This window comes from Pocillopora verrucosa, chromosome 6 (genome assembly GCF_036669915.1).
Source record: "Pocillopora verrucosa isolate sample1 chromosome 6, ASM3666991v2, whole genome shotgun sequence".
NCBI lineage: Eukaryota > Metazoa > Cnidaria > Anthozoa > Scleractinia > Pocilloporidae > Pocillopora > Pocillopora verrucosa.
The window spans coordinates 11,064,473-11,089,286 of record NC_089317.1 but is presented as its reverse complement, the minus strand read 5'-3'; the positions used below and the strand labels follow the sequence as shown (position 1 = coordinate 11,089,286).

The 24,814-nt window shown below is 38.3% G+C and overlaps 2 protein-coding genes across 2 annotated transcripts in view; one reads left to right on the top strand and one right to left on the bottom strand.

The window, feature by feature from the left end:
• Nucleotides 1-24,814, bottom strand: part of LOC131795384 (proto-oncogene tyrosine-protein kinase receptor Ret-like) — an 85,519-nt gene that overhangs the window by 31,651 nt on the left and 29,054 nt on the right. The window lies entirely within an intron of this gene.
• Nucleotides 7,592-24,642, top strand: LOC131795383 (fibroblast growth factor receptor 1-A-like). The gene is made up of 21 exons (XM_066168345.1): nt 7,592-7,914; nt 8,025-8,273; nt 8,550-8,939; nt 11,448-11,717; nt 13,194-13,427; nt 13,690-13,793; nt 14,743-14,801; nt 14,923-15,119; nt 15,442-15,465; nt 16,235-16,351; nt 16,746-16,764; nt 19,146-19,188; nt 19,430-19,709; nt 20,744-20,854; nt 21,573-21,763; nt 21,945-22,067; nt 22,280-22,350; nt 22,541-22,581; nt 22,786-22,882; nt 23,184-23,283; nt 23,794-24,642. Exons 2-21 carry the CDS (start codon nt 8,216-8,218, stop codon nt 23,857-23,859), a joined length of 2,595 nt encoding a protein of 864 aa, XP_066024442.1. The 5' UTR covers nt 7,592-7,914; nt 8,025-8,215; the 3' UTR covers nt 23,860-24,642.

The window sequence follows — 24,814 nt, the reverse complement described above, 5'->3', positions numbered from 1 at the left end:
CTTACCTGTTTCAAACCCCTGTAACCCAGTAAATGACGGTGTGTCACTGAACATGTTTATTATTTTTAAACTGGCTTCTGATGGGTTCGGGGGAGCAGGGCCACCACCTGTCTTCTTCTGTTCACTTTTAAAGGAACTGAATTCTCTTTTTGCGTGACTCTGGAGGTTTTTCCACTTGTCTCGTACTTCCTGCGTTGATCTTGCTGTCACACCGACGGCGTTTACCGCCTCCGAGATTTCTTCCCAAATCTTGTTTTTTTTTGCATTTGTTATACTGTTGGTAAATTTACTTTGAAGAATGTCCATATTTTCTTCAAATTTTTCCGTTAAAACGGAAATTTCAGCGGGTGAAAAGTTTGCTTTCCGCACTTTCTTCGCTGGAGAAGCCATATTGACAAAAATAAATTTCCGGCAATTTTATGACGTAAACTGGCACAAAATAAATTATAATTAATTAATATAATTCATTTTATGCTTAATCGCGGATTAGTAAATCGACCGAGTAATCTCCCTTTGAACAACCGTTTTTTAACCAACGATTAACTAACCCACGATTAAGAAATTTAATCGCCGATTAGGCCTAATCGGTGATTAGTTTAATCGCGGTTTTGAACAACCGGGCCCAAGTGTAGAAACTTAGACATACTTAGGCTAAAACTCTGCTTCAAATATAAAAAATTACCCCCTGCAAAAAAAAAATTGTACTGCTGTCTTTGATACCATCCTGTTACTCTCCTATTTTTTTTTTTAACTTTTCTTTGCTTTTAATTTATAAACACATATCATGCTTCTTCTCAATGGGAAGAGTTTTCAAGAAAACCCGAATAACTAAAGAGTATTGGCAAGAAAGATAACCAAATGAGCAGTGGTATCGAATTAGAGCTTGGAGCAATTAACTGACCTGAATGACTGCTACACCCCATTCTTTTTTCCCAGGTCAGAGATACGATTCGTAATGAGTTTGCATGTCAAGGCTTGATTCCCTGTTAATAACTCGCGAATTTTATATTATTCACACAGCCATCGGCTACGAGTGTAACGGTGTCCGGTCGTTTCGATACAAAGTCGTTTCGATACAAATGGGAGTCAATTCGTTACACATGTAAAGTCGATTCGATGCAAACTGAAGGCGTTTCGATACAGAAGTAAATTCGAGAAAAGTTCAGTTGAAGTGTGTTAGTTTTCGTCTTTGATATTTTCGATCGATCAACGTAGTTGTTATACCCAGTTTTCCCGCGACTCGATCGAACAAGTTGTATTACACAGTTTCCCCGCGGCCAAAAAGAACAAACTATATCAAATATATATTTAAATTACTACGGTACGTTTACGTTGATCATGACTTTCGCACATGTGGTGGCTCCTAAAAGAGCCGTTTTTAGCGACCTGAAATCGTCCAAAGTGACGAAAGCAGGGCGCGGCGGCTCCTAAAAGAGCCGTTTTATGAAGCTACTGGGCCGTTGAGGTAGGAACACGCCTTCAGTAGATTTCTTGCACTGCGGGCACCAGAGTTAAACTCTGGTGCAACTCTTGATTTTGGCCGCCGTCAATGCTCCCACTTGAGCCTGGTGGTTGTGGACATGGTTGCCGCACTGGAACTGGTCGCCGCGCTGTCTAACTGTGGCCCTACATGGGTTGACTTTGGGGCGGATGGAACACTGCCAGTCAGTGACTAAGCCTCGCCTTCTCTGTAGGGTGTAGCTGTACCCCTGGCTGTCTATCAGCTTCGGCCGGCCTCTTTTGGAACTGTTCTCCACGATCTCGTACGTCACGGCGAAGGAAGACGACGTCTCGGCTGGAGTGGGGTCATGAAGGGAGGATTCTTCGTGATCAGTGCTGTACTGGCTCTCCACATAAGGCTGGGATTCTTCGGGGTTCTCAATTCGCGTACTCTCTGCGTCAGGGTGGGATTCTTCTGGGTCAATGAAGGTAAGCTCTAGAGCTCCTGATTCCAGGTAGCTGGAAGGATCGGCGTAGGAGTCCGGATGCGAACACACCGCGCACTGCCAGTCATTTCTTTTCCATATCGAACAGCTGCCCGATAAACTTCTTGTGATATACCTATTGAATCAAAGTAAAAATCTAAATTGGGATAACGTAATTATAGTAAAGTTCTCTTAGTGTTAGAGTATATAAGCGGCAACCTCACATACCAATAATACATGTAATAGTGTTGAAAACTTACCAGTGTTGCAGACTCGATGATTCCAGCGAAAACATCCATCACATTGAATGGTTTGCTGTCTGGGCCGAACAGGTTCATCGCATACCATGCAGTTCAAAATCTGCGCAGACGCCATCGTGATAACTGTGATAACTCAAAAACTCAAAAACTCTTGTTAACAGTCGTGATCGTACGATCGAATGAACATTCTACAGATCCCAGTGTGTTTTATACACTGATATCAGATAGTTGAAAGCGTTTGGATTCGTTTATTCGCTATCAATGAGGTAAAATTAGCAAGTTTTTTAAAACAATTAGTTGACGCGTCTATTGATATGATAATTTACAAAGCCGCCTACCCACGCGCCAGAATAATTGCTATTTCCTCACGGGTCCGTTGCTTCACCAACTTACACGACATTATTGATAGTATTTGTGTTTCTTGATCGTAGGTGTAATATGCACTGGCGTTATAGAAAAAGTCTCAAAATCATTTATATAAATCCCTGTTCTCGATAAATAAACCAAACCCGAACTTGGTCTCGTTTACGTGTTCCCATTGCGTGAACCAGTGTAACTGCTGCCAAATAAATAGATTCTTGAGCAAGGCTGCAGTTTCGATTCTTTCTGAATCTCTTCAGTTGCCTCCTAACATCGAATTTGTCTCGGAGGAATAGCAGGAGTCGCGCAGGCCTGCCAACACTTTTAACTTTGGAAGGAATGGCAACAGGCAGTGAATCCCCATTACATTCCACGTTTATTCGTGCTATCTTGCTGCCACCAGAGATGTTCTCGCCGCGACAGGATGTAAATAACTCGCTTTTCGTTTTACGACCATGATGCAACGCAATCAGAGTGCGCACACCGCCTGAGTTGACCACGCATGTTAAAAGTAGCACCTTGTACGGTCGGTCGTACGGTCGCACGTCCAAATTTTTTCGGCTTGACGGATTACTACTATTTTGTATAATCATGGGTTACGCTCTCCGAGCTCCGCTATAAGAGTTTGTATGAGAATATTTTACGACCGCTTTAAGGAGTAAAACAATACGTCAAATTCTCAATCAAAATACCTCACCTTACTTCCGCAGCGTATCACTTGTTATCTGACCGCTTTCTTTGATGAAAAGTACCCATTTCAGCGAGTTGTCCATTTCGAGGTTTTCAACGTGGATAAGGAAAGCCTAAGGCTGAACACTTCATTTCCGAACGCTCAATCCGATGGCATGGCATGAAGAAATTGGCATGAAGATATTGTCTAGCACCACGGGTGCCAAGTTACGGTGTGGTCCCCGGCGAGGCTCAGTTTAAAAAGGAGGCAGGGTTACCAATTTACGAATTTTAACGGTCGTTTGTCAAGGTTGGTGTGTAGGCGGGCTGTTAGAAACCCATAAATCGGAATTTTTTTAAGCAAACTGCGGCTTAGCGTCGGATGCAAGAGGAAGGTTCAGTTTGTAGTGAATTGAAATGAAACTACAGTATATGTGCTTGGATTCTGCGTTGGATTTGTGGCCGCCCGGTCATTTTGCGCTGGGATTTTTCGCTTCTCGGATCGGGCGTTCAGAAATGGAGTGTTCAGCCTTGGGCTTTTCTTATGTACGTTGAAAACCTCGAAATGGATGTAGTGACAGTCAAACATTGGAAACTTCATTTGAGTAACTTTACCAGTACTCGTAATTTACATTGTTAATGTTATTGTTAATCCGGGATACCGATACCTTTTAGTGCCCGTCAACACATATGTCAGCGGACTCGTTCTGTGAAGACGCCATTTTGTGAAGTATATGTAGCACGAGGTTTTTGTAGATTAAAGCCTTTAGAAACGAGGCCAAACGTTTGTTTAACTATCATAACAATTTAATCTACAAAAAAAAAAAAACAAATGGATAAAGTCCTCAGGCCCGAGAGATTCAGCGCCGATCCAAGCACGTCTGGAGCATCAAAATCGTGGATTCACTGGCGTCGAACCTTCGAAAATTTCCTCGCCGTATTGACGGAAGAAGGCCTCGATAAATTTGGAGTCCTGACAAATTTTATTTCGCCTGCGGTATTCGAATATGTAGAAGAATGTGCCGACTACGAATCTGCAATCGAAACTCTTCAAAATATTTTCGTGAAGCCGACGAACGAAATCCGCGCCAGACACGTGCTCGCTACCAGACGACAACAGGTTGGTGAAACTCTAGACGAATATCTTCAAGCGCTCAAAACTCTCGCCAAAGACTGCAACTTTCAATCTGTCACCGCTGCCAAATATTGTGAGGAATATATACGGGATGCTTTCATTACTGGGCTACATTCTAACCAAATACGCCAAAGGCTACTAGAAAACAAAACTCTAGATCTGAAAACGATGTTTGACCAGGCCAGGGCGCTCGACTCTGCCATGCGCAGTTCAGAGAGTTACTCTGTCCCTCAACCTGTCAGCGTTGCAGCCTCAGCACAAGAAATGACCGCTCAGAATCCAATCCAAGTCGACTCTGCTCAGTCAGACTCCACACTCGCTGCAATTGATTCAAAGTGCTTCTTCTGTGGAAATCCTAAACACCCTCGTTCCAAGTGTCCAGCCAGAGATGCAATTTGCAATAAATGTCAAAAGAGGGGACATTTTGCGAAAGTCTGCCGAAGCAAGGCCTCTAAACCCAGCGAAGTTTCAGCTGCTCTCTGGCCACCTACTCTTGCCACCGTAGGAATTCCCCAATCTCTTAAAGGATCAACTGCTACTGTTGTTGTCAACAAGGTCTGGAGTGTAGAAGCACTCTTTGACAGCGGAAGCAGTGAAAGCTACATACATCCAAGCCTCGTTGAAGTAGCTGCTATCTCTGTTAACCCTTCGGTCAGCCAGGTCTCCATGGCAACATCTTTGTTAAGTACAAAGACCGAGGGCTCTTGCTCTGTTACTATTAACTACCAAGGTCAAACTTATAAAGACTTTCGCCTGTTGGTTATGCCAGGGCTTTGCTCTGATCTGATTTTAGGACTCGATTTTCAGTCTCAACATGATAGTGTCACATTCAAGTATGGCGGAACAAAACCGCCGCTGTCGGTATGCAGTCTCACTACTCTGAACATAGAGCCGCCATCACTATTTTCAAACCTCACTGCCGACTGCCATCCTATTGCTACAAAGTCCAGGCGCTACAGCAAAGAAGACCTGAACTTCATTGGCAATGAAGTAGAACGGTTGCTCAAGGAAGGCATTATTGAGCCAAGCCGGTCCCCTTGGCGGGCACAAGTAGTTGTCACAAAGGATGAGAATCACAAGAAACGCCTAGCTATTGATTATTCCCAGACAATCAATAGATTCACCCAACTAGATGCTTTCCCGCTGCCGAGGATCAGTGATACGATCAACGAAATAGCTCAGTACAAAGTGTTCAGTACCCTTGACCTCCAGAGTGCGTATCATCAAATACCTTTAAAAGAAGATGACAAGCCTTACACTGCGTTTGAAGCTAAAGGTGGGCTTTATCAGTTTACCAGGCTTCCTTTCGGTGTAACCAACGGTGTAGCCTGCTTCCAAAGAGAAATGATGAGATTTGTTGAAGATAACCACTTGAAAGCTGTGTTTCCATACATCGACAACATAACTGTATGTGGAAAGGATCAAGCTGACCATGATGCTAACCTCATATTATTCCAGGAGGCTTCTCAAAAGGCGAATCTTAAATTCAACGACAGCAAAAGCGTCTTCTCTGCTCAACGACTGCCATTACTGGGATACGTCATTGAAAATGGTTCTATTAGTCCAGACCCCGAAAGATTAAGGCCTCTACTGGAGCTCCCACTGCCGCAAAGCTCAAAGGCTCTTAATAGATGTCTGGGACTTTTCTCTTACTATTCTCAATGGGTTCCTTGTTTCGCCGACAGAATTAAACCCATAACCAGCTGTAGATCATTTCCTTTATCTTCTGAAGCACAGAAAGCATTTGAAGACTTAAAGAGGATCATTGCCAAAGCTGCTGTCTCTGCCATAGACGAGAGTATTCCATTTGAGGTGGAAACAGACGCCTCAGATGTAGCGCTAGCCGCTACCCTAAATCAGAAGGGCAGACCTGTAGCCTTTTTCTCCCGCACCCTTCAAGGTAGTGAACTGAAACACTCTGCTGTAGAAAAGGAGGCTCAAGCAATAGTTGAGTCGGTCAGGCACTGGAGACATTTTCTCACCGGGTCCCACTTCACTCTAAAAACGGACCAAAAGTCAGTTTCCTACATGTTCAACCAGCGTCATCAAGGAAAGATTAAGAATGACAAGATAATGCGCTGGAGGATTGAACTGAGTTGCTATAGCTTTGACATAGAGTATCGACCAGGCAGAGATAATGTAGCACCGGATACCTTCTCACGAGCCACGTGTGCTTCTAGCGTCAGTGATGCTCTCTACAAGCTCCATGATTCGCTCTGTCACCCTGGGATTACCCGATTATGGCATTTTATTCGAGTCAAGAACTTGCCTTATTCTCTAGAAGATGTTAGGAGGACTGTGAACTCCTGTCCAATCTGTTGTGAATGTAAACCGGTATTCCACCGCCCGGACCCAGTTCAACTTATAAAAGCTACCCAACCCTTTGAACGAATCAACATTGACTTTAAAGGGCCACTTCCTTCCAACGACAAGAACAAATACTTCCTGAATGTTGTTGATGAGTTTTCACGGTTCCCGTTCGTTTTCCCTTGCCCTGATGTGTCTACTCCGACCGTTATAAAGTGTCTCACCACATTGTTTTCTCTATTTGGTATGCCTGCCTACGTGCATTCTGACAGAGGGGCTTCGTTTATGAGTCAAGAGTTACGGGAATTCCTCTCTAGCAAAGGTGTATCTACAAGTCGTACAACCAGTTATAACCCCACATGTAATGGTCAAGTTGAGAGGTACAATGGCACTGTATGGAAGGCGATTACAACGTCTCTTAAGTCAAAGAAGCTTCAGGCAGAACAGTGGCAATTGGTCCTGCCAGATGTGTTGCACTCGATCCGTTCTCTTCTGTGCACCGCAACGAATGAGACTCCGCATGAACGTTTCCTGAACTTTTCACGCCGTTCATCCACAGGTAGTTCGATCCCCTCTTGGCTGGCTGAACCTGGCCCTGTTTATGTAAAGCGTCATGTACGACACAGTAAGTTTGATCCTCTGGTTGAAAAAGCTGATGTTCTCCAGACCAATACTCACTACGCTCACGTTCGTTATCCTAATGGCAGAGAAACAACAGTTTCAACCAAGAATCTTGCTCCTTGTGGTCAAGTGGAACTTCTAGAACCACCCTCTTCAATCCAGCTCCCAGTCGTTAAACCCAATATTTCTAGTGAGTTTTCTCCCGTCAACGATCATCATGTTGATAAGACGCAAGAACCAACTAAAGAACCAGAACCCACAGAATTGAGGAGATCACAGCGAGAGCGCTGCCCTGTAGATAGGCTCAATTTATAGGAAGGGGTGAATGTAGTGACAGTCAAACATTGGAAACTTCATTTGAGTAACTTTACCAGTACTCGTAATTTACATTGTTAATGTTATTGTTAATCCGGGATACCGATACCTTTTAGTGCCCGTCAACACATATGTCAGCGGACTCGTTCTGTGAAGACGCCATTTTGTGAAATATATGTAGCACGAGGTTTTTGTAGATTAAAGCCTTTAGAAACGAGGCCAAACGTTTGTTTAACTATCATAACAATGGACAACTCGCTAAAATGGGTACTTTTCATCATAGTAAATGGCCAGACAACGAGTGATACGCTGTGAAAGTAAGGTGAGTTATTTTCATTGAGAATTTGACGAACTGTTTTATTCCTTAGAGAGGTCGTAAATATTCTCATACAAACTCTTTTAATTCCGTTATGACTGTTATTATTGTGCAAGGTGATCATCTCACAGCAGGAGCTTGGGTCGCCTGTGGGGAGAACGGCAACGCCAACACCGGAAGTCGAAATAGAGTCGTGTCCAGACTATCCGCGCTTTCCCGTTCAGAAATGACGTTCCCGTCCTCTTGCTGAATCACTCTAAACACTCTTATTTCTGGCGATGATTTGGGAAACAAGGACGTTTCTGAAATGATTTGTTATTTGAAATTCATCTTTGTATGTATTTCTCTTATACCCCAACCAACAGGTTATGTATATATCTGGGCTTAAATTTTTCTTATTTGTACTGCAATTTTTAGTGTTTACCTTCTTCTTTCGCAACAGAACTCGATAGTTTCATCTTATGATGCACTTTATTTAGATGATTTTTTTATATCCCCCATTCGACAACAGAAGATTGTGGTGCCTTTTCGAATATATAAGGTGTTTTAATTCAAAATCAAAGGGAAGCTGTTCTTGTTTTTATAAAATCGAAAGCATAAATTGTTGTAATTTAACTGCAATCCAAAATATTCTCCTTCAGATGGCGGAAGTGTCACATGGTATAAACCTTCTCCAGTTAGTGCAACATCAAATACAGCAGAAGTGCTACCCCCTGGCATTGTACAGGTTTATGAAGGATCTTCTGTCACACTGAACTGGAACTTCAGTCTGTCAGTAGGTCTTGGTCTTGGTTTTGTCATAAAATTCAACACTGTTGGTATAATCAGCATTAGAGCAGATGGTTCAGCAGCAGGTCCTATTAGAGCTGAATTTCAGAAACGGTTCAGCGTAAGCGCGACTCCACAAACAGCTTCTCTGTCAATCTCTCCCGTCACTATTGCTGACGATAAGTCTAATGGAGAATTTAGCTGTGAATTAGGTGATAACAACGGCGATACTTGGAAACGAGCAATTCAGGTGCACGTCATAGGTAAGCTTGAGAGTGTTGCTGACCATAAGAAAGGCGTACCCTAACTGTAGTATACTGTTATCTGGGTCTTGTTTAAATTCCAGTTTTGGACAATTTGAATTCTTAGCGGAGAAAAAAAATTTTACATCCCTTTTAACAAATTCATTTAGTTTCAGTTTAGTTTATTTAGAATCAAAGCCCTAAAGTGCAGATAAAGAGACACACCAAATGTTTTTGGACACGAGACAAGGTTTGTTTTTAATGGTATACCGAACTTTAAAGTACAATGATGCAATCACATGTATGTGTCTTACATACCATTTGAGGTCCCATGAGAATCAAACACCCAAAGTGCAGAAAATAAAAGGCTCAAAATTGGGATGCTCCTTGATATAAGTGAAAAAATAAATTACAGCATTAATGGATAAAGATAACCCAAACTTCCTTCACATTCTGCTTACCTCAGTAATCATATGTAATTGTCATAAGAGTGTGATAACTAAGTCACACATGTGATCCTGCTAGTAGTGATGATGTGACTACAAAGCAACATTGAACTTTGCTATTTCCATCAGATTTTCCAACCCCTAACATAGTGCTGTCTGTCAGTACTTCATTTGGCTACATTCAAGAATGATTTGATTTGGTAAACCTCACATGGATAACATTGTAAAAAAATAGTCAACCTAAAGAGAAATCAAGCAATTGATTTTTAAAGGGTAATTCAAGGTAAATTCAAATCCAAAGAGGTGTTGATTACCATATGCTGGGAAACTTGCATGTGTAATTGCAGACAAAAGTCTTTTTACAATCAATATATTTAAAGTTTATCAGAAAGATCTTAATATACCCTCATAGCAAGCAGAGGGTGCAATTATCTTTTGAAAGCTTGTTACTGACTTAAGAGGATATCTCCTCAAGCAAGTAAATCAGGAATAAAATTCTACTGCTCTAATAGAATTTCACAAAATTTCCAACAGGAGGGGTATATTTTCAAATCTATGAAGGGAATTTTGGATATTTCTGTCATTTGATTCCTGGTTTTTCTTTCAAGTGTGCTCATCAAAATTATGATATTATGTACATTTACCTGTACAGCAAAATTATTATACTGTTGTGTGTTACATTTGAGACCATTGCAGTAGATAAATCATGAAAATTATAAATTCTTCACACTGTTTTTTGGTTTGTGTTGTTTGAGTCCTCAGGTGTGATTTCAAACTTTTAAGTTTTCAATATACCTCAATAATATGTGAAAAGAAGGAACACTTACATAAAAACTACATTGTGCAATGAATGCCAAAAGTCTTAGCATGCTTTACTAATTTTTGAATTTTTCCTATAACCTTCCCCCATTTGATTGTTGTCTGGTATAACAAAATGGTCACCAATTTCAGGCAATGTTTTTGGGGGGAAGGAGGTGGGGCTTGCAAGTAACTTGTTAGAGATGAATCACAAGATTTCTGTTTACTCTGTTGATTGGAGGGCTGTCATCCATCTACTTTTGGCACTTATTGTAAAGTGTAGGTATGGTTTTTCCACTTCCAAGTTTTGCACAGATACAATATGACACTTTTGGGTGACCCAATGTTAAGGTATGGTTCAGTATGCTAATAAATACACAAAAGCATCCTAGAGAGTCCAAGGAGAGTCTCTGCTAGATAGTTTCCTGCAAAACCAAAATTTATAGGAACCTATATATCCAGCAATTTCACATGACAGACCATGGTTCAATTCCACTAGACAACAATTTTGATTTCAAATTTTATAGTGGCTTGAACTTGCAGCAGCAGCACCTCTTGATGGTTGCTGGTTGCAAGAAATCAGGGAAGATTGCTTGAACCACAAGCCCTTCTCCATTTCAACAAGATTTTATTGCCATTCCTCTTTGGATTTCTTTAACTTCTTGCTCTGACACCTAACCTCTTGGCTCACAGTCATGGAATATTTATAGTCCATCTTTACCCCTTCACAGCGTACTTTTATATGCAAAGGTGTGGCAAAGATCAACATATGCAACTGAAACTAGGAGATGTTTCCAGGATTAAAATCAAGAATCATGATATTTGCCGCCAAAAGCTGTGGGAATCATTTATGGTGACACATTAAAATTGGCCATTCACGCTTTGGCGGGCCAAATAAATTGTTTTTTAAAAGGCATAATTATTTTTGTAAATAGCTCCCATGAATGTCAAAATTAATTTCTACAATTATTATTTCTTGGAAACTGCAGTTGAAATAATAATGCTTAGTTTAGCTGAGAAAAGAATTCAGAAACATTTAGTGGCCTTTAGAAGGTGTACCAAATTTGTTAAGGCAGGCATATTAAATTACTTTTAATGGATTATAATCCAGGGACTGTTTTTGTATTATATGCACAATCATAACACATGTGAATTTCATTTGCATGTGCAAGACTTGCAAAGAATGTTTGGAAATCTTGTATTATAACTTTTGCATGTTGCTTATCTGTGTGCATGCCATTCAATTATCCTTGAAGTTTACTTGTGATTGTTTGATTGCTCTTAGTTCCGATAAATATCACTGGGATTAGAGGTGAACCAATTGTTCTTGAAGGCAACAATTTGCAGTTAATCTGTGAAGTATCAAGTCAAATAGAACCAAACATCACCTGGACCAAAGAGAAGCCTGGGAACCAAGGAAATGTTGGTGTGGTGCAAGAAGGAAAGGTGCTGACTATAACAAACGTCAAAAGGACTGATGCAGGAACATTTACCTGTACAGCATACAATGGTTTTGGTAAACCAAAGAACCGAACAGTTTATGTGAATGTTATTTGTGAGTATGCATTGAAAAAAACATTGACTAATGTTAAACAGAGATGCGCTTTCTATATAATTATTTTTTGTGTTGTAATGTACTGTGCTGTCAATTACTTTTATTGATGCTTGGCTAAGTACATCCATGCAGGGCTCCAAGCTAAATTTTTCAAGAAGTCACCATTGGCAACCTTCAATCTTAAAATGGTTGCTATAAAACAAATAACTGAACAAACAAAAAACTCACATCAAAGGGAGCATATTTCATGCTGCATTACTAAGGGTATTTGGTAAACCAGATGGCATGATTGCAAAACTTTCATTTGTCAACTTGATTTATTCACTCCCTTGCTGATTAAAAGATTGCAATAATGGTCAAGAGAGTGACAATGAATGAAACTGATGTCTAGAAGTAGAAACGATTTGCTGCAAAGTTGCTGAGACCTAGTAAGAAATCATGTTTAAAACAAATTTGGTTTATTGCTCAGCCAAGAAACATCTCTTGTTAAAAGTGACCTAAAATAGTGGTTTTAAAGCCTTCAATATTGTGAATAGCATTTTTAATCACCAGATATTTAGTCACCACACTTCTTACTGTAAAAATTGAAGGTTAAAAGGTTATGTTAATTGGTACAGGAGGATACTTTGGCCTTTTTTGGAACTGGCCCTTTGTCAAGAATTTAACTTTTCACAACTTTTAATCTCATGTGGTGTAACTAAATAGAATACATGATTTATATTCACTTGCTTTCAGTTACAAGGCGTCCCGAAAATTAGAAATACTATCCAAAGTTTTTGGGATAAAAATGCACTTTGTATTTCATTTTCATATGGTCACACATGAAATGGATGTGTCAGAAACATTAAATACAGGATAAATCATTGACAGTTTGATCAAGGATCAATAAATTTCTTCCTAAAAGTTTACTCTTTTTTTTTTAATCTTTTGGTTGTCAATTGGCAACTTTTGTAGACATTTTTAGTTGCAAAATGTGTTTTTCACTCACCATGAGGACCAAATTGGTCACAGCTTGGAGCACTGCATTTTCCGGGAGGTATTAATGACCACCTCGGTAAATATAAACCCTTCTTAAAATTGAGATTACATGTTGTGTTTGGAGACTCTAATCCTCCACTGTCTCTGTTAGCAGATATGTTGAGTTGATGTTGGTTAGATAATGTGTAACAATCAGTTGATCATATCTGGCAAGATCTCAGCTCAAAGATTTGAAATATCACCTCCATGGTTTTCTCAGTGTCAAGCTGATAAAGTTCTCTGTTAAATTATTGGATGCTATAAAAATTTGATCACTAGTAATTTATTTAACATGCAACTCTGAATGGCAAGAGGATCACTGGGTAAAGAATGCCTGCTTATATGTAAATGTACTGGTGTGTTTGAACCCTTTAGCTATTAACGACAAGTCACTCTGATGTATCTTTGTGAAGATGCTGTTTTCTAATCTGATTTTTCATTTTCCAATTTGATGTACAGATCCAGCCACAATTGTTAAATTTCAAACTGAGTATTTTGTTGGTGTACAACAAAGTGTAACTCTTAACTGTGAAGCAGAAGGAAACCCTCCAACTTCTTACATGTGGATTCCATGTGACCCAGAACAAGTTTGTAACAAGAACAGACTTAATATTTCACAGATGCTTAGTGATGCCAGCTATACCTGCAGAGTGGCCAATGCACATGGACCTGATATGAAAACTGCCATTGTTTGTAAGTTGCATTGTAGTCCTGCATATAAAGCTGTAGCCTCATACTTCTACCAACATGACATTTTGACTGGGTTCTAAGAGTTAAACCAGGGACTTATCAAAAGGAATACCTTTATCAATGAACATTTTGAGAAATTTGTTAGCATTGTGCAAGATTTTTCAGCACTTTGTGAATTACTGGCATGCTTCAGGTTATTATGACATAATGGGATTGTACATATGTAGAGAAAGATAGATTTTAGAGCCATTATCTCACTTCACAGACATTGCAGGAAATGTGATTAACATAACCATTGTCATTACAAGTGAAAACTGCACAGACGAAAAATACAACAAATCCTCATTACTGAGAAAATTGGAAGAAGAGGTAACTATATTTACTAAAATAATGCCTATGCTCAGTGTATTATTTAATATCTATTTATTCATTATAAATAACTGTGAATATGTGAAAGTCATGTATGTGAACTGCAGATAAAAATGTGAACATGAAAGCAATCTTTGCAGTAACGAACACTACCTGAGCAGTAGTGAAAATAAGGCCCGAAATAAATTCAGGCCTGTACAGGATTTGAACCCATGACCTCTGGGATACTGGTGCAGATTATTCATCACTTCATGGGTTTATTTGGAACCAACATAATGACCAGCTCCCAGTAGGCATGTTAGCTCAGTCAGTAGAGCATTTCACTGGTATCAGAGAGGTCATAGGTTCAAATCCCATACAGGCCTAAATTGCTTTCGGGCCTTATTTTCACTGCTGCTCAAGTAGTGTTCATTACTCCAAAGATTGCTTTCATATTCATGTATTTATTTATTGTTATTTAGTTCAGGGTCAGAGACTGATGTGCTGACTGTATATTGATTGAAAGGAAATTCAGCTTCTGGAGAATGCATAAAGAATATTTAGTTTAATTCTACAGTGTTTCTTATGTTTCTAGATTGCATTCAGTCTTGAGCTCTGTCAAACCTTGAGCTTAAAAGGCTTTTCACAGTCTTCTTATTACTCAGTGTTTGGTCATGCTTTTTATTTAGGGCTTTAATTGGCCAGGTGCATTTTTGCCCCAAATAAAATATGAAGCATGTGACTAGAAGAAGAACTTTTTAATTGAAGTAGCACTTTTAAAGAAACAGTCTGAGCAGTACTCAGAGACTTATTCTTGGCAGATTCTTTGAAAAACAGTCAAATTCAATGCGATCATAAGTAGTAAATAATATTCAATATCATCCTCATTTTTACTTATGTACATGCACAATACATGTGTGATACATGTACACAAACATTTTTAGATGAATAGTTGAATTTTTGCTTGCAGCTTAAAAGAGCATTTGTTGGTAAACTTGATTACCAAAGAGTGGAGTCAATGAGTGTTAGGTATGTAAATTAAGGTGCTCACGTTCCCAAATTTTATTTACTTATTAATTGTTTTTTACTTTTGTTGTTGTCTGTTTTATATTTCATGTCTCCCTAATCATCGCTTGTTTTCTGTTCCAAGGTGTGGAAGTATAATTGTTGACCTTGGACTGAAATTCAACTCCATTACAAAGGAACGAGATGTTCTCAGAACACTTAATGATGCTGTTAAAGATGGAAAGCTGGGAGAGTTTAGTGTGGGTTCCATAAAAGGGACAAGGCCTGATGTGAAACCAACAAGTGGAGGTGCCACATCACCACCCGATGGGTCCTCTGGGGGTAAGTCCTCATAACACTCCATGTAAACGTTTTGTAAGTTGATTAATGAATGACCTTGCCCTGTACATAGTTGGAAGGAATCGATACTGTAGCAGGTTTTTACAGAGATCTGAAAGCTTGGTGTATAATGATAAGATAAAAATGCCAACAATAACCACAATGACAATAAAAGTTGTAATCAAAACTAGAAATAAATTCTAGCATACGCGCCATGCTCGTAATTGGACAGTGTACTAGGAGAGTGTATGCGTCATGCTTGTGTAATTGGACAGTAACGCTTCATTTACTCGTGTACATGCTTCTGTTTTGGATTTTTCCTTAGGGCTGCCATGTGGGACGAGAGAAGGTAAACTACTATTCAAAGACAAATGACTTTGTAAACATAAAGTAACAAGTCATTTAATCCGGTTAAGTACTCTCCCGACACCTATGCCATTAAATTTTCTGAAAATATACAAAATGATTTACTGTCTAACTGAATCGAGCTTTAATTTGTAAATAGAAGGACACAATTTTGCTTGTGTTGTATACCTCAATACTGTTGCATCTTTCTGGGTGGAAAAGCAGGTGGCTCTGTTATTTTAGCCGAATATTAAGCTTAAAAGGGTCGGATAATTTTTGATGCGAATTTTCCTTCTGCTTTTTTTGTAAGCTCTTGCATAAACAGAATTTGTGGCCCCCCCCCTACTTTTCTGAACATACGCAGTATGGCCTGTTCAGTTCCATATCTTTAATGAACAGTGAGAAGAAGATAAATTAAGTTCTGACTGAATTCCAAAGGTTTCCTAACCAAAACAGGAGTACGGAGGCAGATCCGTTATGTTAAAATCATTTAATGTCTTAAGATTTAGATGAAGTGAAAGGTGCATCTGCTATTTACAAGCTAAATTAAAGTTGTTACGCTGTTGCATGGAATGGTTAATTATCGCCTGTGAGGTTTATATTTTCGTTTGCAACTAAATGTCCAGCGCAGCCTTTAATTAAAATCTCAGTGAAAAAAGGGTTCCTTTGTGAAAAATGAAACTTAATACAATTGAAGTTCGTCCAAATTGTTTGGCTTGAGAAGATACGCTTTCACTTACAAAAATTTATCTCAAGTTTATCACGCTTTGTAGGTAACATAGGTATTATTGTTGGTGCTGTGTTTGGATCAGTTGCTGCACTGGCTGTTGCTGGAATATTAGTTTGGTGGACTTGTAGGAAAAAGAGGCGAAACACAAAAGGCACTGAAGGTAAGTGTTGCATACATGTTATGCTCTCAAATGAACAATAGTTTTAGAATCCCAGTAATATTTTTTCCTTTTTCTAAGACTAAGTACTAGCTTTAGTTCACTATCCTCTGCATGATGATCTTTATTCAAGCATCTTTATTTTTAACAGATAACTTTTAAATAGTGTATTGTTAACTAATAATTAATGTTTTGTTATATAATATGCTGATAGCTAATTAATAAAAGTCAAAAGATCGCGCTTGAAATTGTTTACTTTATGACTCAACTTGATGGGCATCAAACAGACTTTACTTTGCTTGAGCGAGATAATTTTGTTTGATGTCAATTGTTCATCCATTACTTGTTTTGTCTTCCTTTGCTTTTTATGATTCTTTATCTCGTTTTTCCACTACAGAGGTTGCGATGAGCAGAAGGTGAGATTTTTGTATCGAAATGGTGCTGGTTACTTGCGTTGTTCCTTATGGCCCAATCTGTGTAACAATTTATCACCCATACTATTATTCACATGAATTTCTCAAACTCATTAATAATTCATGCTGAGAAAACAAAGGAAATTACAACCGTGAAGGAGGTTTGGATATGTGATCTTAATTATCATAAAATCTGGTGAACTTTTGCTTTGATTTTCTCCAAGAATTATTAATGGTTTGAGAAGCTATATCAAACATTCGAAAGGGTGTTTCATCCGATATCCAAACACCTTGAAGTTGGTTAAAAAAAACTCGGCTGCGCCTCGTTTTCTCAACCACTTCTCGGTGTTTGGATATCGGATGAAACACTCTTCCTCGTGTTTGATATATTACATCCAATAATAATGATAGATCATGATAGATCATGTAAGACACTCGCTAGCCAAAAGGCACTCTTTCGCGGGAGAGATATCATTACAGCAGTTGTAATGATTTTCACTTGCACAATAATCAACATCTTTATGATCCGTTAACACAAAAATAAACAAGAACATCAACTACATGTGTACTTACTTTTTTCATATAATGAAAGGTCGCTGTGTGTTACTTCAGGCCCAAGGAATAGTTTTCTAGGTGTCCCCTATTAGTAGAGCGATTTTCCCTTAGCGATCTCATTTTATGACGGGTGAATATAGGGTCATTATTATTATTATTATCAGTATTATTATTATTTTTTTAGTATTATCATTATTATTACTATTATTATTATTATTACTACCATTCCTATTGCTCCAAACATATTATTTTCAATAGACAGGTCTATGTCTATATGACTGACAATTTGTAAAGCCTTCAAAAAGAAATTTTAGTGAGGTGTCTACAGAAAAAGTCTGTTTTTCCTCGGTCACCAAGACCGGCCACTTTGTGCACATGATCCTTTTCTACTCTGCTCGTTATTGAGGGGAATAAAACTTTCAGTACTTGGAGATTGCTTTCAATGAGATTTGAAGTAGGTGGCTACCTTTGTAAAGCACCCGCCGGAGAATGTAATTGTATACAATTTCCCTCTCGTTAGCCCATTAGTTCCCGGCATTCAGAATAAACTGGCTTCAAATGGAGTTTTTTGTGTTACACTTCGTTAAATAATCATGAGATATTTGAATTTTCTTTGTAACAATTTTTGCAACTCATCGTTTTATTTCTGATCAAAATCTTCCATTCGCTGACATGCAAACCTGCTCCCTGAGTTTCACACAAAAGTCCTCTGAAAGGAAGGTTACTGTTTACTGAAATTTGAGTCAGAATGTTCTTGGAAATTCTGAATCTTTTTTTCCTGGAAATTTCGTGTAAGAACGAAATAAACCAGTAACCATGAGAACATAGTCTTCCTCGCTTTTTACCGCAAATGCAGCTTTTTTGTAACTGAAAGTTAGACGCCAAGTGTTTAATAGCTGTTTTTGTTCCTCTCTTTGTAATTAAGCCTCGGGTAAGCGTTTTTTATGCAAACTTCTGAGAAATGGACAAGTACGCTATTTTGTCGATTCTGACTCTCGAGTTTGTTTTCTAACCAGCAGTTGAGAAGAATTGTCTAAAAATATTTGATGATATTAGTTCACCACAAAGTTGGTTGAAAATTATTTAAGTAAACGACGATGTGCACTTAGCGCTTGATGAATTTATGTTAAACATGCGAAACAAGCAGAAAAAGAGAATTCCCAGTCAAAGAATGAACTTAAAAATCAAAGACCACAGAATTTGAAAAATAAGCAAGGTGAATAATCCAATACTAAAATTAATACTGTTTTCTTTGTTACTTATTCATTTTTTTGCTCTTAAAATTGGACTTGGGCGTTGAAAGTAACCGATTCACAACAATTCTTATCAAAAGCAATGCATGAATGTAGAGGATGCGAAATCCTCTCTGGAAATTCAGGGCAAGTCCACTCTAAAGGTCTGACTGTAGCCGAGCCTGCATCTGTTTTCCAGCTGCGATTTAACTGGAATTAGCTTTCTGGAAAGTTTTTCTGTTATTTTGGAATTTCCAGGCTGAGGGGATTGATTTTGTTACGTTCGACGAAGGAGAGCGCATGCTTTTCGTGTCGTTTTTCCGGAAATCACTCTCAAGGGTTTTATGGACCAGTCACAAGGGGATCGGTCGTGATGCTATGCGATTTCAGTAATTGGACGCCATTTTGGACTATTGCCATATGGCACAAATGGCCTCGATCTCATGTGGAAGTGTTTTCTTGGCCACCTTGAGCTGAGGACACCACTTTTTTTTCTGCGCAATCAGTACAATAAAAAAACTTTTATTAGGGATCGAACGCACTTTTCTAATCTTTGATTATTACTAGTTTTATAATATATTTGTGTTGTTGTTTCAGAACATTTGGAAATTCAAATGATGAAAGAAGAGAAAGTACAAATGTAGGTCAAACGATGAAATCTTTTACCTAGTATAGATATATCTTCCTGTGGTTTAAGCCGCTTTTTTTTCTTAAGTTGCTGCCTTTACTGAGTCTATTTTCATTGTGGTTGACAGTTTACCCAAACCCAGAAAGTTATGATCCACAAGGAATATACGTCGATTATTCCTTGATACATTAAAATACGTCATTCAAGTAAATACGGGAGTATTTTATGAAATTGAAAACTATTTTTTTCTAAGATTGTAGTCGAATTGCCTAAACCTTCTCAAAGCCATTACATGGCACTGGATGACAGAGCTCATTCACAAGTGATGGCAGATACTAGTCCACTCAGCAATGAACAAATCAGCGAGTACGCTTCTCTTGATCCATACACACGCTCCTGTGAGATTCCTAGAGAACATGTGACGATAAAGCAGATCGTTGGAAAAGGTGCTTTTAGTCTGGTTGCCAAGGCAACAGCCGATAACCTTCAAGGAAGAACCAAGAAGACGCTCGTAGCTGTTAAAATGTTGTCAGGTACCAAGTAATACTGAAATCATGTTGTATTTTATGGTGTTTGATCAGACTTAGAGATCTGTCCAGATTTTTCTGTTTTCTGTCCATTTTTTTCTGTTTTTAGTTGTTTAAGATTTTTTGTAAATGATCCCCCTCAAATGATGGTTACATTTCCGAAACACAGCGCTCTACATTGATGAAGAAAAATTTAATAATGGATCATAAATGAGTTCAGACTTTATCTTTGTGTGCAGGTTTTTAAGTTTGCAGAAAACGCTTCTGAATCGAAGTAAAAGAATTTGCTATCTGAACTTGAATTGACTAAAATTATTTGTTTTTGAGTTAAAAAAAGCACCTGAAATATGATGTGTGGTAGAAATGGATGGTATCTATTTATCTATCTACCTATCTATCTGTATAATTACCTTTCTATCTACCTATCTATCTATCTATCTATCTATCTATCTATCTACTTACCTACTTACCTATTTATCAATCTATTTATCTATCTGTGTAGCTATCTATCTATCTATCTATCTATCTATCTATCTATCTATCAATCGATCAATTAATCAATGTACTTCTTTATCTGTCTATGTATCTATGCATCTATCTCCCTGTCTGTGTATCAATCTATCCATCTATCTAACTATTCATCTACTCATTTATCTATCTATATATCTTTATATCTGTATATCTGTCTATATATCTATATGTCAGTCGGTTTGTTGGAGTGTCTGTCTCTATCTAGCTATCTCTCTCTTTTTTCATCTATTTATCCATCTATCTATCTATCTATCTATCTATCTCTCTATCTATCTATCTATCCATCTATCCATCTATCAATCTATCTATCAATCTATCAATCTATCAATCTATCAATTTATCTATCTATCTACCTCTTCATCCATCTATCTATCTACCTATCTACCTATAAATCTTTCTATTTATCTATCAGTGTACTTTTACCTATATGAATGGCATAGTTGAATGATATGTTTGTGATTTTATGTGAAATGTTATTTGAAGATTATTGATCGAAAAATATGTTGCAGAAAACGCTTCTGAATCAGAGAAAAAGAATTTGCTATCTGAACTTGAATTGATGAAACAACTTAAACCTCATCCTTACGTGATCAAACTCCTGGGATGCGTTACCAAATCTGGTAAGTACTGAAATGTTTATTATCAGCTTGAGACCCAAGAGACCTTACATTTCTAACACCCAGAGTTCCGCACATTGCTCGAAGTGTAAGTTACACTAGGTTAACTTTTGGAAAATCCTTGACCGACGCTTAACCAACGCTTAAAGCTTGGCCTTATTATATTCTTGCATGCACTTGTCAGGTCTGGATAGGGCTTCTCAGACAGCAGAGAAATAGTCACATTTTTGTACTGTCCGCTAAATAGCAGCGTGTGTTTACTCAATAGCTGAGATGTAAGATCAGCAAAATTTAACGATGGGTCATAAATGAGTTCAGACTATACCTTTATGCGCAAGGTTTGCGCGAATATTGCGCATATGAGCCGCTCTGATATAAATATAGAGAGCAGGAACCTTTACAGTAGTAGACCACGAAGGTGAAAGATGACCTGCCATCAACAAATTTAAAGTTTAATGCGTGGCATCGACATCTTACCCCTTTGTAATTCATTTTCCGAGTTTAGAAATGTGTGGTCACCTTGCTTTTAAAATAAATTTCAAGGATTTTAAATACTAACGTATTTTACGGTAGTCAATTTCTTATTTTCTTATCTTCGTGAAATGGACGTCGTACTCTTCCAAGTGGCGGCGGCGATTATTGGAGGGCGACATTTATTCGTAGTTCTGCTTCCATGTGTGGCGTTTAATCAGTATTGGCGTTATCTTGTTTGTCTTTCTAGAGCCACTGTTGGTGTTGATCGAATACGTTCCCTTTGGGGATCTGCTGGGTTACCTGAGAAAGAGCCGCGGATTAAGTGATACTTACTACAAAGACCCGGATATCAAACCACAAACAAATCTTACTTCTCAGCAGCTGATAAAGTTTGCTTGGCAAATCGCCGATGGAATGTCTTATTTGTCATCGATACCAGTGAGTGATGTAACTATTCTTTGAGTGATGTCGTTAGAAAATAAGGCTCACACTCATTATACCTCACTTATTATTGACTCCTGGACTCCGCATTCCCAAGGATGCCATGTCATCCCATGTCAGTCGTCTCTTAATTCGTTAAAGGGTGTTTTCCAAAAGAAACATCTTCGCTTTGTTGAAGGTTATCCATCGAGATCTTTCAGCTCGTAATGTGTTGGTTGGAGAAGGGGAAACGTGCAAAGTGACGGACTTTGGAATGGCCAGAGATGTGCAAGAAGACAACATTTACGAAAGAAAAACCAGGGTCAGTATGAATTATTTTAAGAAAACACATAATGTTCTTGCAAGCCTTGGATTATGTGGCTGAATATGCCTCACTGGAGTGACTGCTTAAAGAAAACAAGCTCAGTAAATCCTTGTTAGTTTAAAGAACCTTCGTGACACTGTTCTCGCCATTTGGAGCATTGGAACTCTAAAGGACTACGCCAACTCCTTGCATTTTTGCTTCTTATTTAGGGGCGTCTCCCTGTAAAATGGACTGCCATTGAGGCGTTGCTTTACGGAAAGTACTCTACCAAGAGTGACGTGTGAGTACAATGAAGACATGGGCACTGCATATAGGCTTAATGAGATTGTTTTGTATGAATTGTTTTCGGGTCTGGGAAAAGCTATTGGGTCACTACTGTATTCTGGTCTTTGTATTTTCTTGATGTGAGGTCATCTCAGGAGGGAGTGGTTATGCTCATTTTCCTTAAACTCATCCCGTTTGTTTTACAGGTGGAGCTACGGAATTCTTCTCTATGAGATTTTCACAATTGGTAAGTTATACCGGCTAGTCTGGAGTTTTCCAGTTTTGGCCGTGTGTTTCATAACTACCAAGCTGGTTCAGATTGCCACAGTCCCTGGACTTGACCGAAAGAATTAATGAACAATGATACAAAAATGAACCTTATGTGAAAATATTTTTACATATGTAAAGATTTTCATTTTAGAATATGTTAACATTACCTACTCCAATTCAGGTGGTTCACCGTATTCACGAATGGATGGAAGAAAAATTGCAAACTTACTTCAAGAGGGATACAGAATGCCTAAACCACAACATGTGGATGATAAGTTGTATGTTAATATGGTGTTGCTGTTGTTGGTCTTTGGTTTTTCTTGTTTGTTTGTCCTGCTTTTGTTCGGGTTGCATGTGCACCTCCAGATTCAACATTTTTACTTGTTGAACCAGCCTAACGAAGGGAAATGAAAGGAGAAGTACATTATCACGAGTTTATAACTGTGTTATATACCTTTTCTACTTTGTTATTAAAGAGAGGAAATTTGCGACCAAAAAGCTTGTTCATCGAGAATAGGTTGGACCGTTTCTAAGCCACCAATGACATACCGAGATATTCATAACATCCTTTTGTTTCAGGTATGAAATAATGACGAAATGTTGGAGAGACGAACCTAACTTGAGACCATCTTTTGAGAAGTTGAGAAACAAACTCAGAGAGATGGAAAACCAGCACAAGGTAGAACTTAAGAGTTTGCAAAGAGACTCTCTCTTTTTTTTTTCTTTTGAAAATTTGAACGTTTGAATCTATCGCCGTCAAATTTACTCCATAACAGTGTCACCAAAAAGGTTTCGAAGCGTAGCTCGTGGTTTCAATTTATTTCCCTTGTAGAGTAGTATTCAGTTGAGTACCAAAAATAGTCCAAGATTGCTTTGATTCCTTGCCAGAAAACTTGCGCCACCATCTCAACTAATCAAATGCAAAGCTACAACCTATCCCAACTTGGTCAGTCGTGTTTTCCCGCGCTTGAAACAGGTTGCCTGATTTTACTCTGAGTTCTCATTGGCTGATGATGTTGTTGACCTTCGTTCTGCTTGGTGGTTGTGATTACTGGAGGACTCTGTCTATGGTTAAAAGGTTTAAAATAAAGGCACCATCAAAAGTTAAGCAAAGTATTATTTATATGTATGATTAAAGTGGCACTTTTTCCTGATGTTTTCCTCCTTTCTTTCTTTTCTGTTTTTATAGGGGTTGATAAACTTAAAAAATTATGACCATCGACTTTACGTGAATGTCGAAGATTTAGCCGTGTGAGCCAGCAAGTTCTCAAACAGGAAAGGATGGAGTAATGAATAATGCAGTCCTATGAGATCATCTTCCTCTTTCCTTATATATTTGAGATTAACCTTTAAAACCGCTAATAATTTGCTGATCAAGTAACTCTCCAAAACAAGCTGTTTAACAGCGAAGCGAGGCAAAGTACAGCTTTTATACAGTTTTTCGTATATATAAATTTTTTAACATTTGGTCAAGTATACCAGCAATAATCATGGATTGTTAAAATGTGTTCGACCAAGCTTTAAAGTGAATTTGTCTCGACGTGACAAAACCCAGTGTATTATTAAACCTACGAACATTTAATGGACTTTTCGTCGTCTAAGATCTTAAGTGAGTTAATAGACGAGGAAATACTTGTGACATCAGGCACACAGCCTGTAAATAGGCAACGGTCCGTATGTCAAAATACCGACCAAATAAGAACAATTAGAATGATAATGGATGTTGCAGCCTCGTGGGATCATCCTTTATTTTCTCTATATATTTGATGTTAACTTTCAATTCTTTGCTGATGAAGTAAGGCTACAAAAAGTTTGTTTATATTAAGCGAGGCAAAGTGACTGTTTCATTAATTTTTATATGTATATTTTTCAAATTCTTAGTCTTGAAGAGACAAAAGATTTTTTATAAAGAATTATAGAAGCTGCAACCCATATTTTTCCCATAGTCCAATAATTTTAGAATTTTTTAAAGACAAAACATGTAATTTCTTTTAAAATGTGCATGCAAATCCAGCCAATAAATTTTCCCATTTGTACCTTACAATGCGTGATAATTGTTGCAGCCGTCGTACTGATATTAAAATTCAAAATACTCGTGAACTTGGTAAAACTCCTCATCTGAAACCCACGTGCAGGTTCGTCGTTTCGAAGTAAGAAGCACTTATGGCTTCGATTCTCTATTGAGTCTGCATAGCTCCTGTGATCCCAAT